The sequence below is a fragment of the Staurois parvus genome, unplaced genomic scaffold (assembly GCF_062004578.1).
Source record: "Staurois parvus isolate SC_StPar_1 unplaced genomic scaffold, SC_StPar_1.0 ptg000141l, whole genome shotgun sequence".
Lineage (NCBI taxonomy): Eukaryota > Metazoa > Chordata > Amphibia > Anura > Ranidae > Staurois > Staurois parvus.
This window is the reverse complement of record NW_028317937.1, coordinates 567,980-587,342: the sequence shown is the minus strand read 5'-3', so window position 1 is coordinate 587,342 and position 19,363 is coordinate 567,980. Positions and strand designations below refer to the sequence as shown.

The following is a 19,363-nucleotide window of genomic DNA, read 5'->3' as shown; positions in this document are numbered from 1 at the left end:
GCATTTCAAGGTCCTGGAGTGGCCTAGATCTCAACCCCATAGAATACCTTTGGAGGGAGTTGAAAGTCCATGTTGCCCAGCGACAGCCCCAAAACATCACTGCTCTAGAGGAGATCTGCATGGAGGAATGGGCCAACATACCAGCAACAGTGTGTGCCAACCTTGTGAAGACTTACAGGAAATGTTTGACCTCTGTCATTGCCAACAAAGGATATATAACAAAGTATTGAGATGAACTTTTGATATTGACCAAATACCTATTTTCCACCATAATTTGCAAATACACTCTTTCCAAATCAGCCAGTGTGAAGGTCTGGATTTTTTTCTCATTTTGTCTCTCATAGTTGAGGTCTACCTATGATGTCAATTACAGGCCTCTCTCATATTTTTAAGTGGGAGAACTTGCACAATTGGTGGCTGACTAAATACTTTTTTGCCCCACTGTATATATATATATATATATATATATATATAAATATATGCATGTCTATGTGAAGCTAAAGAATAATCATTTCCTGCATGACTTTATGAAATTCATATTCATAGGAACTGAAGAAGCTAATACCAATGAACAGAGCCACTAGCACCAAGCGTGAATGCATTGTTCCTCAACCCATACTACAGATTACATATGGCACAAAGTTTGTGTAGATTCACAGGGTTCATAAGCTTTTTAGCTTTGTACAGCCCACAAAGGTGAATGACTCCAAACAAGTGCATCAGATTGTACAATTAACATGGCAAAAATAATGCATGATTGTGTCTTGTCATTTTGCTGTGGTAACTAGTTGTCATGTACTGTATATTACAGTGTTTCCATTTATTTTCCCATTGTCAACATATTTTTTTAGTTGGTCTGGAAATATAATGGTATTTGAATGTCAGTCACAACCACGCACACAGAAAAGTCTATTGCAATTGTGTAGTTAATGACACATTTTATTTACTTACTGACATATTTTACAGTGAATTCTTTTGAAATTTGGGCAAAAGAGGGAAGGTGAGGTTCAGTATCGGGCAGGTAGAGCAAAAGACAGAGGCACCATTATGAAAGTCCAGCTTGGGACCTATGACCTCATGAACACCCAGCTTCATGTGCTACATCTGGGACACACAAACTCAGCTGGGCACAGAGGGTTCACAATTAACATACAAGGTTCCTAGGCAAAGGGGTGGATGGTGAAAATCAGAGGGAATTCAGTAAGACCTGCAGCACCTCTCCATGCACATCATACAAGGTCTTGCAGAATACACAATCCTATACAGCCACTAGAGCTTACAGCTTCAAACAAATGGACGTAAAGGAAAATATTACCTACATATTACATCTTCAGCACTTCTTGCACTCTTTTTATAGGGTGGAACTGAGTTCAAACGACTATAGCTGTAATGTAGTTTTTACTTATTGGAGCATTAAAACCTCTTCAGGAGACTGCTAACACGAGATTCTAATGGACCAATAATTCAATTACCATTATTTGTTGATGGGAAAGGAAATAATTTTGCCATGATCCAGTTCCAGTGATTACTAAGCATTCTTACATGCCAATAAATACAAGAAACAATGGCAGGTTTAATATTCTGCACCTTTAGTTGTGGCATTTGTAATGATAAATAAAGTGTACACAGTTATACGCTTACACAGGGTCTTTTTTTGACTATATGGCACCCTGTCTACAATTTTCATATAGTGCCTACTCCCACTAAAAAAATCTTGCTCACTTTCTTTGTATCCACTGAAATTGTGAAAAGGTGGACTAGTGTACAGAACACCTGGCCTTCATATTCTCATTACATTTTACATCTGTTACTAGGAATTGAGTTGCCCGTGCCTGTGGTACACTTGTTTCCTATCTTTTCATGATCTCCTTATATTCTCTGTTCAGGTTTAGTAGCTGAAGAAGACCATGAGTGTTGAGTTGGCTTTTTTAAAGCTGAGCGGATTTAAGTGAAAAAACAGGTACCCTTTACGATCATAACAATTTACTTGAAATACACCTTCAGAGGTGACCTACTATATATATATATATATATATATATATATATATATATATATATATAATTTTAAACAAATGCTCAAAAGAAGTGAAAATCCATTGTTTGATGGGCCCTTGCTCTTACACATCATATAATGCTTCTTATAGCTGGGCTAAATAAGGTCCAAACCTCAACACTTTTTCTGTTGCTGTCTTAGAATTAATATGACCATAAAATTCCATGGCAGTATACCTCTTAATTACTTGTAGTTTTTTTGTACAAGTATGAGTCATCTTCACATAATTATCTAGTCCTGCTCGGCTTCCCATATCCAGAGGGAAAATATTCCAGACAGATTTTCATTTCAGTAATTCTGTGTTATCCACATCACAATCAATTCATGTATGTTTTTTTTAATCTCTCTTGAAAATCAGGCTTGAGCAATAATAAGGCTTAGCATTGGGAGAAGAGCAAATTGGAGGCATTTGGAAGTGTAGGCTGAACGTCTTCTTTGTAAAAATTGGCAGTAGCTTTCTTAATATATAGAGAGAGCTGCAGATTCTTCATAGATGAATATGGTAAATGGCAACAAGAGAAAATGTTGAACTGTTTCTGCAATCACAGCATGTATAGGGCTGAGAAGAAAACAAGCACCCCTCTCATACACCTGGGAGTGACATGGAAAAAAGCCTCCTTCACAGTTTGAAAAGCTTTAAGTTGGAAACTCAGTGTGGCCTGAGTCATTCAAATTATTGGGTTATATATTGTACAGTCCTTCCAGGTTTAAGAGGATGCAATGTTTATGGCAGATTGGATACCACATTCTGAGTCTTGAAATTGTGAAGGGGGCTCCCTCAAAGGCTGCAGCAACAGAGGGAACCCATTATGGAACTGAGAAAAAGGCTAAGGGGTAGCAGTTCCCCATGGTGACATGGGAGCTCCCATCTTAGGCTTTAAGGGGTATGTGAAGTAGAGGAGGAAAGGCACAACCCTCCCCTACTTTCTCCTGCTTACATCACGCTACAACACTTGCACCTTTGTTTCTTCATGCTTAGGTCCTGCTCTCCACTCGTGGGCGCTGCTGTGTCATTGGTCTCTGGCTTCTCACTCTTGTTGGGAGTATCTACAGGAGCACCATTGGGTGGATGCTGAGCCTTTTCTTGTAGGTCTCCATCAACAGCTGGTTGGGCATCCCCATCACCAATGATGACTAGTTCTGCAGTGATAGCCTCTTCCACACCCAGAACTTTCTTTGTTTCATTCTCATCCTCCACATTCTGATAGCCCATGAAAATCATGGTTACTGGTTGTTCTGGGCCTGGTGATGTCTGAGGAGGCCGAGCCTGCACACCAGGGATCTCCTTGCGGGGAGATGCTTTTTTGATCTGGGTCTTCTCATCTGCGGTTAAGGAAATCTCACTGAGTGTTGCTTCCTCTGCCTTTGTGATCAGCTCTTCCACCTCTGTGGAACTCAGCGGGTGAACCGTATCATTGGGAACTGCCACCTCGGATCTTACTGCATGCACAACTGAAGGGAGATAAAAGATTGTAAGAAAAATGCAAGAAAAAAAGGAAACAAACGAAATTAAAGCAGTTGTAAAGTTAAAGTGTTAAACACTTTTTTAAAACAATACATTTAACCATATTTTACTATGTTCCCTTTTTAATATGTCATGTTCTCCCTGTAAAATGCAGGTCACGCGATCACTATGTTCTCGGGCAATTTATAGACCTGCTGGTGTGCATGTATGCTTTGGGGCAGTTACATCACATGAGAAAAAGACATTGGCTGCTGGGTGCCCCATGTTTCCAAGGCAATGAAAGGCAAACATACCCAGCAGCTACACAGGAGGGGAGAAACAGCTGAAGGGGAAGCCACATAACTCAAGCCAGGATAGATGGGCAAGGGAGGGAGCGGCATAGCTTCCTACTGATCATGGAAGGTACAGCCACGCTGTGCTGTTGCACTGTATTCCTGTACAAATAGCGAGATTACACAAGACGTAAACTGACCACTGCTAGCATGGACTGGCACCCATACTAGCATGGTCAATTTACTCTCAGGAGTAGGGACACAGACAGGATCAATCAGGTATTTTTCAACACAGGCAACATCAAATTAAATAGGAACATTACAAAGCATATTATGTTGCTTTTTTTCTTCTTCTTTTTTTTAGGTTTACAAACACTTTAAATGGTATACATGCATATGTTTTAAAATAGTATAAAAATACATTCAGTAAATGAAGTAAACTTGAACATATTAAAAAAAATGTGAAAAAACAGCCTGTAAATTACATAAATACACCCACCACTGGAATCTTCAGCATCCAACATTTTTGGGTGTGTCTCCTTGTCCCAAAAGCCATGTCATTAGTGTATCCCTGCACCTCTAAAGAGGCCCACTAGTGACATAGCAACCAGCAGGTGAAGCATCAATGCTATTTAAACTTTCGCATAAAATAAGCCCAGCGGTATATGTATGAATGCAGGCATGTGTGTAAACAGCCTATCATAATGCTTAAAAAATATAATCATTGTTCATCTTGAGCCTGCTGAGCTTGAAATTGCGCTGACAGAAGACAACCAATCTAAGTTGATTTCTAGGTACAGTATTATTCTTTATTGTTATCCTCTACACCTCACATGGCTAAACTTAAGACTCAATGGCAAGCGGATATTCCTACATTACAAAACGTCTCTTGGGGGGAAGTGTTGGGAGTCAATTATCTGGGGTTATTGCAGCTGTGGATAAACTCATTTAACTAAAATATCTACATAGGATATATTATACTCCACTTAGATTGTATAAGATTCGGCAGGATAAACTCTCGGGAGTGTTACAGATGTCATGCGGCTACGGGTGACTTTTTCCATATGATATTGGCTTGTCCCAGTATGGCCCAATTCTGATTTTCTATAACTGCTTTTATGGAACAAAAAAGCCATACCTAATATTTGTATCCCAAATAGATGTCTCCTAGGAGACCTTGAAGAGGAGGCGGCCCAAAAATCGCAATTGAGATTTATTTTCTTTTATGCTAAAAATTCATTGCTTTACAATGGAAAAAACAGACCCTCCTAGTTTGCACAGGGGTATTAATTTAGTAATGATGGCCTTACCTATGTATGAATTGTCCTATACTGCTAGAGGTTGCCCACGAAAAATCTGTCCGGGGATGTTGAGGTTTAAATTTGCTGCTTGTATTGCTATGTTGTACTTTTTGGTTGTCACCTCTCAGGGTTTATATGTGTCGGACTCAGACTCTTTATTTTGCCATCAAGGATTATGATCTCTTTTGTTTTGTACATGCACCAGCTGTAAAGTATGTGTTAAAGTTGTACTTCTGATGGGATTTCTACAGATGTACATGATGTATATTAAGTAGTGTTTTGATATACTGCATTGTATCAATCACACATCAGTGGATACCCTGTTCCATGTTTTCTTATTGTATGTTACTTTAAATTAAGAAAATGACCTTTATATAAAACAATAAATAAATAAATATATATATATACATATGTATGTATATATATATATATATATATAGTTAGTGAAGGAAATAAGTATTTGATCCCCTGCTGATTTTGAATGTTTGCCCACTCACAAAGAAATGATCAGTCTAAAAACTGAACGGTAGGTGTATTGTAACACTGAGAGACAGAATAGCAACAAAAAATTCAAAAGAAATGCATGTCTAACAAATTCTGCACTGATTTGCATGTTCATGAGGGAAATAAGTATTTGATCCCCTATCATTCAGCAGGATTTCTGACTACCAGGTGTCTTTCATACAGGTAACAAGCTAAGATTAGAAGCAGTCTCTTAAAGGGAGTGCTGCTAATCTCATTTTGTTACCTGTATAAAAGACACCTGTCCACTGGAGCATTCAAACAATCAGCTTCCAAACTCTCCACCATGGCAAAGACCAAAGAGCTGTCCAAGGATGTCAGGGACAAGATTGTAGACCTACACAAGGCTGGACTGAGCTACAAAACTATTGCCAAGCAGCTTGGTGAGAAGGTGACAATAGTTGGTGCAATCATTCGCAAATGGAAGAAACACAAAACAACTGTCAGTCTCCTTTGGTTTGGTGCACCATGCAAGATCTCAGCCTGTGGAGTGTCAATGATCATGAGAACAGTGAGGAATCATCCCAGAACTACACATGAGGATCCTGTCAATGATCTCCAGGCAGCTGGGACCACAGTCACCAAGAAAACAATTGGTAACACACTACACCAACAAGGATTGAAATCCTGCAGTGCCAGCAAAGTCCCTTTGCTCAAGAAAGCACATGTCCAGGCTCCTCTGAAGTTTGCCACTGAACATCTGAATGATGCAGAGGAGGACTGGTTGAAAGTGTTGTGGTCAGATGAGACCAAAATCTAGCTCTTTGGCATCAACTTAACTCGTTGTATTTGGAGGAGGAGGAATGCTGCCTATGACCCCAAGAACACCATCCCAACTGTCAAACATGGTGGTGCTTTGGGGGTGTTTCTGCTAAGGGGACAGGACAACTGCACCGCATCAAAAGGACGATGAACGGGGCAATGTACCGTCAAATCTTGGGTCAGAACCTTCTTCCCTCAGCCAGGGCATTGAAAATGGGTCATGGATGGGTGTTCCAGCATGACAATGACCCAAAACACACGGCCAAGGCAACAATGGAGTGGCTCAAGAAGAAGCACATTAAAGCGGAGTTCCACTCACGTGCTCAAAAAATAAAAGTCAGCAGCTACAAAAATTGTAGCTGCTGACTTTTAAAAAACACATACTCACCTGTCCCTCGGTCCCGCGGTGTGTCCCCTGCAGCCCGTTATACCGGCTGTCTTCTCTCCCTGGGCGCTGGCATCTTCAGTGTGGGCACCCGGCTGAGACAGCTTGCGGCTTCACAGCCGGGTACCCACTGCGCATGCACGAGTAATGCTGCGCTTCCTGAATGGTCCTGTAGTCTTCTGGGACCTGCCACGTGTCCCAAAAGACTACAGGGAGGGAGGACACCTTCCACTTCCGATCGCCTTGGCGATCGGAGCAAAGTAGGAGCGGGTACCTGTCAAATTCGGGTACTCGCCCCCCAAAGGTGCCAATCCTTAATGAGGAGTGGGGGACCAGTCTTTAAAATGGAACTTCCCCTTTTGGGTGGAGCTCCGCTTTAGGGTCCTGGAGTGGCCTAGCCAGTCTCCAGACCTTAATCCGATTGAAAATCTGTGGAGGGAGCTGAAAGTTCGAGTTGCCAAACGTCAGCCACCAAACCTTAATGACTTGGAGAGGATCTACCAAGAGGAGTGGGCCAAAATCCCTCCTGAGATATGTGCAAACCTGGTGGCCAACTACAGGAAACGTCTGACCTCTGTGATTGCCAACAAGGGATTTGCCACTATGTACTAATTCATGTTTTGTTAAGGGGATCAAATACTTATTTTCCTCATGAACATGCAAATCAGTGCATAATTTGTTAGGCATGCATTTCTTTTGAATTTTGTGTTGCTATTTTGTCTCTCAGTGTTACAATACACCTACCATTCAATTTGTAGACAGATCATTTCTTTGTGAGTTCAACATTCAAAATCATCAGGGGATCAAATACTTATCTCCTTCACTGTGTGTGTATATATATATATATATATATATATACACACACACACACACACACACACACACATATATATATATATATATATATATATATATATATATATATATATATATATATATATAATCATTAGACACTGTGGAAATGTGTACAGAAAGGCAGCCTATAACAGTACTATGTATACCTGGAAAGTATATTATTATGTATAAAATTCACAAGATCATGGAAAAGCAGTCATGGAATTAAATAAAAGGCAAAAAAAACTTCATAATGGCTTCTCCATCCACTTTAAATCTTGGATCCACAATTGCTCTGGCATCATGATGCAGACTGGTACAGGCTTCCAGAAGGAGAAAATAATGTCTTTAATCAACAATATGTTATATATTTGCACCCAGAATTACATCTGTGTCTGAGGAGAGTAAACACCATCTTCCTAAAGAACCCTACCTTTCTGTTCATCTTCATACACCTTGACCCCCTGCAGCAGGTGCTGTTTGGGGAGCACAGTGTTGCTAGAGAGGACCTTAGTCTCCCCTGTGATTCTGTCCTTCTCTACTGTTATCTCCACAGAGTACATGGCTGGGACACAAACAGGACAGCAACATTAAATTTTACAGCACCCCAAAACCCTCCCAAAGCCCTGACGAGGGGCAACAAGCAGGTAAACACAGTAGGGAAACCGGGCTCAGAATGAAAGTAGCAAAGCAGAAAGGTAGCAGACAATGTGGCCATTTCCTTGGATTGCTATATCCCCAGCACAGGATCCTGATCATGCTGTGAGGACAACAGGGCTAGCAACAGCAAGCTGTGATTAGCACAGTCGGTGCCACTACTTGATATAACTGCATTCATATTGTCATTACTGCATGTTAACATGATGTGACATTATGCCACTGCTTCCAGATTGGTTATATATAATTTGAAGGAAAAATTGAAAAAGCATACAGAGCTGTGTAAAATAAAATATAATTTTCACTTAAGTTTATTAAATGACTTTCACAAATTCTATATTTTGTTACTTTGTTCGATTTTGTCACAGACAGCCAACTGAAACTGAAGCAGGGACAAAATGTTAACATTTTAGTGCATATTATGTAATGAATTGGTAAGAATGTTCAGAAGCACTATTTACTTATCCAGTAAAAAATTATAGCAAGTATACCAAAAATGGTCAAATGCAAAGAGTACCTGTCATTTGCCCATAATAGCACAATAACAATATTCAATAGCCATCTTTCTGGCAGCCAGAACATTCATAATATTGTCAAAATTTTACATACTGAGTAGAATGGGGAATGGCAGTTGGGTATATGTCTGTCCTCTTTTGCACTGCTGGTACCTACGGTTATCTTCTCACCGATTCAACCAAAGCTAAATGCTTCATTCCCTTTTCCCCATAGGAAAGAAACAATCTGTGCCGGCTCACAAACAGATTTTCCAACAACTTTCTTTCTTTGTAATAACAGCATGATTTTCATATCGATACTGGAAAGTGTTGCCTTGCTTACAAAGGTCAGGTACATATGCATGAGTGCCCTAAAAGTACCCATAGACATGAAAATACTTGCCAAATCCAGTAAAAAAAGTATTTCTCTTAGTGGGATCAGGTGCCCCTGACCATTCATTCTTGGGGGAACAGGCAACCAGATGGCCTGGCTTATAAAAACCAAACAGTGTTGTTTATCCCAGGATAAGATCAAAGCTGACTCTACCAAGTTTAACAGTTTTAGGTCTGGGGTAATAAAAATCTTCACGACCAGACCAATTTTTGTTTCATTATATTTTACTATTTTAGTTACATATTTTTTGAACTTCTTCTATTTACTACTATTTCAAGGGTTATATTGAACCCCTGGTGTCCTCACTGCCATTAGTTCTAGCAAACAGAAAGTCCCAGTCAGGATTTGACAGCTCTGAACCTGGAAGTACTTAATTATGAACACTTCCAGGTTCAGTCTCCTGAATCCAGAATGAAGAGCATGAGCAGATCTCCTGCGCCACTTGTCATCCTTGAAAAAAAGCTCAGCCATTCTGAATCTCCCTACACCAGTCCCAGGCTCACAAAAAGCCAGGTGAGCTTCAAGATGGAACCACAGGTGACCTCAAAAAGCTGCTGGCATCATGTAGAAAAGATCTGGTGGCTGCACAGTTATGGTGGTGGCACTAAAAGGGTTAACCATTCCCAGAACGTGATACATAACCACGTAGATCAATTACCACCATTGTCCCCAGAGGGTGCTGCACTTGTGAACATTGGACTATAAGTGTCCTTCTGGCAAGGGGGAACATTTTCTCTTACACTTACCTGCCTACTCGCAGTCTTCTATTGAATGAACACTGAGCTGCACATGTGCACTTTGACTGTGCTAGGATGACTGACTCCTGCGTGCATGAGCATGATGATGTCATTCTACCAATGGCTGATCGAGAAACCAAAAACCTGGTACCTAGAAGTAGCTGGGGAGAAGATGACAGTGGCTGGCGAAAGGTGTAAAACTGGAAGGTGGAGGTGAGCATTTCTGGGGTTTTATTTCCACTATAATTACGGTTCACACTTATACGGTACGGGATTTGCAACAAATTCTATGTGTTTCCCGCACCACTTCAGAATCGCACTCCGTTCATGTTAACCGCTGCGGGTGTCTATGTTAAATTTACAACACCACCAAAAAAGGTTTACAGAATTGGGGGAATTGGATTGCATGGGTGTGAACACCCATGCAGTCCAATTCCAGTGCGAAAAAAAGGTGCATGCACTTTTCTTGGAGGTGCGATGCAATTTGTAGTGTGATTTGAGCCATACAAAATGAATTACTCAAACCGCACGCATGTGATTTGAAGAGGATTGTGGTGAGATTCACAAGCGGTTTCCCACACCACAATAGTGTGAATCGGTCCTTAAAGTGACTGTGCAGGGCAGGCTACTAAGTCTAAACTCCAGCAAGGACTGCATACAGGCAATTGGACACCCAGGCTCAGTGCTGCATTGTGGGGAGGCAGGGGGAATTTTATGTGCATGTGCTCCCCATACCCAGACGTTTTTCTTAGGAAGGCCAGCAAAGGATATAGGTAGTGCAGGAGTTAGCAGAAGGTAAGTAGATACTACTTTTCATCCACAGAGTACTTGTTTACTTTAAAAATTTACAGTACGCTGCTGTTTATCTGAACAGCAATGACTGTGTATGGAAGAACTAAAACAGAAAGTTAATATGTGCACTGACCTCATCTATCTATGTACGCTAATATTAAAAATACCACCTAAAGTAACCAATCTTTTGCTCCAAATGCATCAACAACAGAAACATGGCATGACAGGTACACTTTAATACTATGTTAGTTAGCAATGAAGAGCCATGGTATATTTTAGTATGTGTGAATATTGCTTTAATTTTGCGGCAGTGCAGTATTGCCATGTGCCATTACTATTTTTATGCAAAGGCAGTCTTATGATAGAAGGCATGAACCACAAAGTGCAGTAACCAATAGAAAACAATCAGAATTCTTTCACTGACCAGTTTGCGGTACATTCACTTCTGATTGCGTGCTATATATTACTGCAGATCATCATTGCTTACACCACCAACTAAAGTGCTAACCATCTTCACTAGGTTGGTATTAGCAACTAAAGCTCAGCCATGCCTTTTTCCTGGGTGCTGTGGAAGCCAAAGGGTGCCCAGCATAGAAGAAGATGCCAAAATATAGGCTGTGAACCCTGTTACTCACCTGCTCTCATCATATCTGGACTATCTGTCTTCTTTGCCGGGGACTGTATAGCATTCTGATCTGAAAACATAGAAAATTGATACTGCTTAAGCTGAACAACTGGCAAAGTATTACATTAATTTAGGCAATTATTTGCGTGTGAGCCTAAATGATATGCCATATGTAAGAAAAGCAAACTGAACTTACCCCTGGCAACATTCACTATGGTCTGAAATAAAAAAGAGAATGAATACTTTATTTTTGTATGTTTATCAGAAAAGGAAGTTAACATTAGGTTAACATATCAGAAAAAATTAAACCATCAAAATAATTTTGGCATATTCTACAGGAAAATAATGAAATACAGGAAAAGTGACTGTCTTTGATAAAGGAAGAACTCCTGGATCAAATTCTAATTCCATATATCAAAATAGGGATAGTCCTACCTCTGTCACAACCCTTTAACAGCTGCAGCTGCGAATGATAAGGCCAGTTAAGGCCTGGTTGAGTTCTTTAGAATCTAACTGCAATAGTGTGATTCACTGGTTAGTACCTGGAATTGATCCATGAATCTGTGTTTTAAGTAAGATGTCACCTTATTGAGGTATTTCAGAAAAAAACAGCATTATGGCCACTAAGTGGAGCTCACAGTTGTGGGAAATGATGGTAAGAAGTGGCAGTAATAAGAGCTACCTGAATCTGTTGCCACCTGTTGGAATTGGAAAAGCACCTTAGTGCCAGAAAAGTGTTGTAAGTACTTTACTGAGTATCTGGCTGCAAACTTCAATCTCATTTCGGCACCCTGATCAGATGTTGGTCAGATGATGGTTTTCTAGCATGACCATTTGACACAAGCAAGTCATGAGAGCAGCTCCTGTAAAACAGACAGCTGTACACACGGATCAAAAATCAGCTGGTTCCTGCCAAACTGACCGATTTCGACCAATTTTTTGGCCCATGTGTACAAGGCTTAAGTGAAAATAATTTATTGTATGTAAAAGGGTAGCAAAAACATTTGTAATGATAGCAGTAAGCAGGAAAAGACTGTGAGTCCTGTTGCGTTTTCGAGATGCCTTTGGCGCAAATGTGATGTGCACTTGATATACGTCAAATAAACAACATAGTGCACCTATTCTGAAAAAGATCTGTAACGTGTGGTAAAAAATATCACAAAATATCATTTTGTCACAGGAATGTTGTAGTTTTTTCTCCCTGTAAGTCAATATGTGCTCTACAATGTGGCGCCAATATTAGCCTCAGATCTCCATCCGGTCTGACTGTGTCTACACAGACACTTACCAAAGGGAGACTGAGCCAGGAGAAGCTGCCTCCTCCCTCCCTCCTCTTAGCTAAGGCCAGGGGAAAAGGTAGCTGGCAGGTTCCTTCTGATGAGTTTTTGGCCAGGCACTCATCAGAGGAAGCAGGCAGAGGGCAGATCTGTGCTTCTCTGCTGCCTGCACTTCTCTCTGCTCCTGGTGATCAATTCCTGAATGAGGGAGAGAGGAGAAGCGATAGTAAGCTGCAACAACTTGCTGTATTAGTATGTACACAGACATAGAATGCTGGGTTTGCACGATCACTGTGCAATATGTGCCTAATAAACGGAGGTCCCTGAGGGATCCCACATACATGCACACAAATATTCCAGGAGTCTCCTGACCTGTCAATCAATCAATCAGTTCACAGTTAGTACGAGTGTCAGACTGGGAGTCTCAGACTCCCAGCTCCACCCACTACAGCGAATGGTGATGTAATTATGCCACTGCTACCTGTTCCTAAGAACTACAGGGGGTATTGTATGCGAACAGTGTTCAGGGGAATAAGCATCAATAGCGCCCACCAGTCATAATAACAGAAGGCCACCAGTTTTGTATAGTGTTTTAAAAAGTCTTGCTAGGTTGCTGAGGACTCACTTATTAACAAAAGGACTTTAAAAAAGGTTGCTGGGCCAAGAAATTGCATTCCTATTGAAAAAAATAATACCGGAATCTAGCCAGTATATTGTGCAACAATCTGTACTACTAAGGGAGTAAGGGAGGAGAATTTTCAGTAAGCATTTTCTCCAAGATATGAATATAATACTGTTTTTAAGTAAGCCATCTGAAGAAACACCCACAACCCATGGCATACACAATACTCCTAACAAAATGCAAAATTTGTATTTAATTACAAAACATTAAAATAATGATCATAGTGTGTGGGTTTCTGCACAATGCCAACCTCAAGACTGATCATTTGTCAAGTATACCTATTATCGGGCAGTATTATAATTAAAGAGCAAAAGGAAGAATGTTTCTTCTCTTCCTGTCAGGCTGATGCCCACACACTACCGAGTTGTTCTTCTATCACTACTTTATTGTTAGCCCACCTACTACTAACAGGAGACATAGCACCACTCAACCAGCTATCCTATTTATTAACACTGCAAAGACTACTAGTTACTAAATGATTTTTACAGATCCACTGGCCAAGCCAGACAACAATGTCCTACAATGTCCTGGAGGTGGGGATTCCTTCATACCTCTCATTTGTGTGGATAGAGGTATCTTGTTTCTGTTCAGCCCCCTGGATGAATGAAATAAAAAATAACCACATATGGCCAGCCTTAGTGGCTGCTCATTGTTATTGGTCTGTAGCCTGGAGATGAAAGCTCAACTTTCATGCCGACCCTCTGTGGTGCCAAGCACAGAACAGGCAGTAACTCAAAACTACTATGCATGACAGTCTGTAGGGATGATCCAGGCTGAACATGTCTGAACATGTCCTGAAGCATTAAGGCGAGCCATAGATGATTCAAAATTCTTTCCTCCTACCACGGGTAGAAGGAAAGAAAATTGCTCGATTTCTCCATCAACACAGTCAATGTTGATGGGGGAATCCCCATCAGAGCTATTGTGTTCTGTTGGCGGTACACAATAATTACTGCTAGCGGCGATAGCTATCGTATGTAAATGGTTGTATAGATGGATTGACTTGGGTACAACCAGCCTTCCCACAGACGGTCCCCGCTGAACCATCTATGGGTGGCTTAAAGTGGACCTTCAGCCTCTTCTGCATCTTCCCTCCACTCCACTCCTCTCTCCATACTTTTTCTTTTTTCTTGATAGAAATGTCTGGTTCTGCCTCCCTGTGCCCATCATGCGCCTTAGGCACATATCCCAGGAGGCATAGTCTTCCATAGAGGAAAGGGCAGGCAGAATGCTGGCCTATCAGTGCATCATTGGAAGCCCACCTGCTGAACCAGGAAGAGCTGGCAGGCTTCTCAATGACGTCAGAAGGAAGATGGTGGAGTGGGACAGATCTGTGGCCTGGCATGAGAGGATGTCAGTGAGAAAAGCTGGATCCGCTGGACGGGTGAGTACCTGAAATGTGAAAATCCCACCTAAAAGTAAGAAAAAAAGGGGGTGTGGTTCAGCCAGAGGTCTGCTTGAAATCACTTGTGCACCATTAAGGATAAGGTGGTTGTTGCATCCTGTCTGTGGGTGGTGTATGCTACACTTTGGGAATGACTGTTCAAAGAAATCATTCCCAGTTTAAGTATTCTTTTTCTACTGCATAACATTCCAAAATTTAAAGTAGTTGTGAATATACAATGTTAGACACTTTCTAATATAGTTATGACTATGCAGGCACCATAACTTTGCTTAGTTTCAGAAATTATCTTTCTTACCTTTTTTTACAAGGTTAAAAAGTTCTGCCATGTGACCATGCATCTCTTCTTCCTGATAGTAGGGGGTGGGGTTACAGGCCACTGTGCAGACACACAGGGGTTGATTTATTATAACTGGAGAGTGCAAAATTTGGTGTAGCTCTCTATAGAAACCAATCAGCTTCCAGATTTTGTGTCAAAGCTTATTTGAACAAGTCGTAGTTAGAAGCTGATTGATTAATATGCCCAGCTGTGTGTACCAGTTTTAGTAAATCTCCTCCATTTTGTCAGATGTAGAGTGATAATATATCAGTTAAAGTTTGATATTATTCCATGGCATGTTCAGTGTGGGGCAAGATGCAGGCTGTTGTGCTTGAGCAGGGGGTGTGTTCAAGAGCAGGCTATGATTGGGAGGGGATGTGTGTGCCAGAGGCAGGCTGTCACTGGCTGGGGGGGGGGGTGTGGTGGCTGAACAAACTACCTAATACAGGCATGCTGTTTTTCTGCACAGTGTCCTGTACCTCTGAATGGCCAGTCAAAGGATTAAACTGACTACGCTAACACCAATCCGCCTCTTTGCTTTGTGTGGTCAGTTTAGAACAAGGAAAAATGGTGACTGGCAGGATCAACCAGGTATGGAAGACGTACATGAAAACAATGACTATGATTTAAAAAAACACACACAAACAAAAAAAAATAATTAGGGAAACATACACTTTAACTTAAGATTTACCACCTCTAAACCCTGTCAGGTTTCCACGTCTCCTTTCTGTAGATGGTTCTGCCATTGGAGCTCAATGAATGAATTGGTTTTCCAGTACATATACAGGGGATTTCACACTCTAGAATTCTGTTGTGCCTCCACACCACAAATGTTGTTGTGGGCAACAGATTCACGTACCTGTTGGAAGCAAGTACATGGATCTGGGGTATGCATTTCTTGTGAAGGCACACTGACATTGGAGCATCCACTCCACCCTCACTGCAACAGCTGTGGCAGGTGCAGGGGCAGGGAGGTTTGTACCTGGGGGTGGAGGAGCCAGATGGGGATTCCACTAGTTCACCATCAGGTCTGCTCCCCTTGTGACTGACAGCAGGGAGGGGGTGGATCCATAGCTAATACATAGACTGCTATTGTCTACAGAATTGTGGGCGGCTTGCCAATTTCTGTGCAGTTTCATGCACAGAGGTCAATACGAATCGCACATGAAATCACCAAAAATAGCACAGGAACTGTTTTCAAAATCAAAATCGAGCCAATTCTGAATAGTTCCATAAGCACAACTAGGGTGCGACTTGTCATGCGATTTTGAACTGTCAAATTGCATGACAACTCGCATTGGTGTTAACAGTGCTAAAGCTGAATTCACACCAGATCTGTTGTGTTTAGTATGCATTGACATGTGCTTAACCCCCCTGGCGGTATTCCCAAGTGTAGCTCGGGGTAAAGTTTCAGTACCAAAAGCGGTAACCCCGAGCTATACTCGGGCTTACCATGCGGCGCTGCTCAGGGATTCTCTGCAGCGCTTACCTTGTCCTGCGCTCCCGCGATGCGTCCCCTACAGCATCCCCGGCCATCTCCTCTGGCCGATGCCGGCATCCGGCTTCCGTGTTCCAGTCCCTGCGAGCGTCGGGACGTACGGGGGATGGAACCAGCGGCAAATTTAAAAAATTTTATTTTCTAATAAACTAAAATCACATAGTAAAACATTACTGTTTCAAACCATTTCACATACATTTTGTCCCTACTGCTTTGTCCTGTGCTCTGCCTGCATTTTGACTGTTCTTTCTGCCTGGTAACTTAGAAAAGTCCATGGCGCCCAAAAAGCATTCCTTTAGGTCAAAAGCGGTTTTAGACCAACTAGAGAACAGCGATAGTAAATTAGAACTACTTGCAGAATTGAGTGATAATGATTCGTGGGGAAATTCGTCATCAGACACTGAAAACGATTTTGCGACTTTGCTCAGTGATGTGCGAACTTGGCGCTATATTTCAAATTTCAGTGTTTTTGGTTTGATTATATTATTGAATTCAATTTATTATTATTATATTATTATTTTTTATGATTATTTATTAAATTATAATTTATGATTTTGTTTTTCAAGTTTTATCCTACCCGGGATGTTTACTAGACTCTTGTTCGGACAGATTTCAGTGAGTTATTCCTAAAAATTACAAGCCTACTATAAAAAAACAACATATTTCCATGCAAAAAAATGTACCGCTTTCAGCACAGAAATATGGACATAATCATACTGCTACGGAGGTTAAAGCATTGTGCTACTGTGCATTTTTAATAAGTTGCATTGATGTTCATATCTTGTAATTGTTCACAGCAGGAACCAAAACACATTATTTTACTTTCCATAACATGCATTGAAGTGCACTATAGCTCTTTGCATTACATTTAAATGAAGCAAGGTCCATTTTGACCCCCTATGTTGTGTTGATGCAAACTGAGCCTACAGGAAACAGTAGACTTATTATTGCATTAGGTCTGCCCAAAGCAAGTGGTGTGACTGGGTCCTCACAGTCTAGCACAAGTTATTCACATAGCATAGCAAGAAGAAATATGATGCACAAAAATATGGACGTGACATTACAGGACAAGTACATTTATGTAGCTATGGTTCATATTAGTTACATTATAAATGGCTGAAAAGACAACAGTAATACAACTGACAATATTTACAGCTGAACATGTGAGTGTTATCTCCCAAGCCAGACATTATTACAACACAAGCTTGTGAAAAGTTAGATATCTGACCAGGGGTGTGCTGACCATTTGGAAACTCGGACACTGCCCGAGGGCCCGGGGTCAGTAGGTGGCCCCATGAGATGCCCCTGCTACCTTTTTCATAGGCTTTTTTGACTTTGGGCAAGGACACAGGGGCCGCATGATCCCCTATTGCCCGGGGGCCCCATGAGTTGTCAGTCCGCCCCTGTATCTGACCATGTCTCATTTCCAAGTTATAGAGAATCTTTGTATGATTTATACAAAGAAAAAATAGCATACAGCAGCACTATCAGCCATATCTCACATCCCAATCTGTGCACAACTGCAGAGACTATTTTGCAGGTAGAGGCTCACCTTTTGAATTTTGACAGTGTCTTGGTTCTCAGGCTCTGAATGTGCCATCTCTTCTGCTAGGCTCTCTTTGGTGGATGTGCTGGACAACCCACTTTCCAGAAACTCAATTTCTCCCTCCAACCTGAAGTAGACAAAGGGGTTTCATTATTAGGAAACCAACTATATATTTTTTAAATACAAAATATAGTGTTTTTTTGTGTATAGTTCTATTTTTTATTAATGTATTTTATTCAAGTCCTAAAAAAGTACACTATATTGCCAAAAGTATTGGGACGCCTGCTTTTACACGCAAATGAACTTTAATGGCATCCCAGCCTTTGTCCGTAAGGTTCAATATTCAGTTGGCCCGCCCTTTGCAGCTATAACAGCTTCAACTCTTCTGGGAAGGCTGTCCACAAGGTTTAGGAGTGTGTCTATGGGAAGGTTCGACCACTCTCCAAGAAGTGCATTTTGAGGTCAGGCACTGATGTCGGATGAGAAGGCCTGGCCCGCAGTCTCTGCTCTAATTCATCCCAAAGGGTTGAGGTGCAGCCCAGTCAAGTTCCTCCACCCCAAACTCCCTCATCCATGTCTTTATGGACCTTGCTATGTACACCGGTGCACAGTCATGTTGGAACAGGAAGGGACCATCCCCAAACCGTTCCCACAAAGTTGGGCGCATTAAATTGTCCAAAATATCTTGGTATGCTGATGCCTTAAGAGTTCCCTTCAATTCAACTAGGGGGCCAAGCCTAACCCCTGAAAAACAACCCTACACCATAACCCCCCTCCACCAAACTTTACACTTGGCACAATGCAGTGAGGCAAGTACCGTTCTCCTGGCAACTTCCAGACACATCCATCAGATTGCCAGACAAAGTAGTGTGATTTGTCACTCCAGAGAACACGTCTCCACTGCTCTAGAGTCCGATGGCGGCGTGCTTTATACCACAGCATCCGATGCTTTGCATTGCACTTAGTGATGTAAGGCTTGCATGCAGCTGCTCGGCCATGGAAACCCATTCCATGAAGCTCTCTACACACTGTTGTTGTGCTAATCTGAAGGCCACATGAAGTTTGGAGGTCTTTAGCTATTGACTCTGCTGACAGTGGGTGACTTCTTCACAATATGTGCTTCAGCATGTGCTGACCCCGATCTGTCATTTTACATGGCATACTACTTAGTGGCTGAGTTGCTGTTGTTCCCAGTTGCTTCCACTGTGCTATGACACCACTAACAGTTTACCGTGGAATATTTAGTAGCAAAGACATTGCATGGATGGACTTGTTGCACAGGTGGAAACCTATCACGGTATTACACTTGAACTCACTGAACTCCTGAGAGCGACCCATTCTTTCAC

At 41.5% G+C, this 19,363-nt stretch overlaps 1 protein-coding gene across 2 annotated transcripts in view; it reads right to left on the bottom strand.

Annotated features, from left to right (window-relative positions):
• Nucleotides 1-918: 918 nt before the first annotated feature.
• Nucleotides 919-19,363, bottom strand: part of PALM (paralemmin) — a 142,121-nt gene continuing 123,676 nt past the window's right edge. The window contains exons 5-9 of one of the 2 annotated variants that reach the window (XM_089673563.1): nt 18,024-18,144; nt 11,490-11,511; nt 11,304-11,363; nt 8,028-8,159; nt 919-3,505 (exon numbers count right to left, since the gene is read on the bottom strand). In XM_089673563.1, coding sequence (XP_089529689.1) covers nt 2,988-3,505; nt 8,028-8,159; nt 11,304-11,363; nt 11,490-11,511; nt 18,024-18,144 — 853 coding nt within the window. In that variant the 3' untranslated portion in view covers nt 919-2,987. The remainder of the gene's footprint in view (nt 3,506-8,027; nt 8,160-11,303; nt 11,364-11,489; nt 11,512-18,023; nt 18,145-19,363) is intronic. The other variant, XM_089673564.1, reaches the window with a different exon arrangement.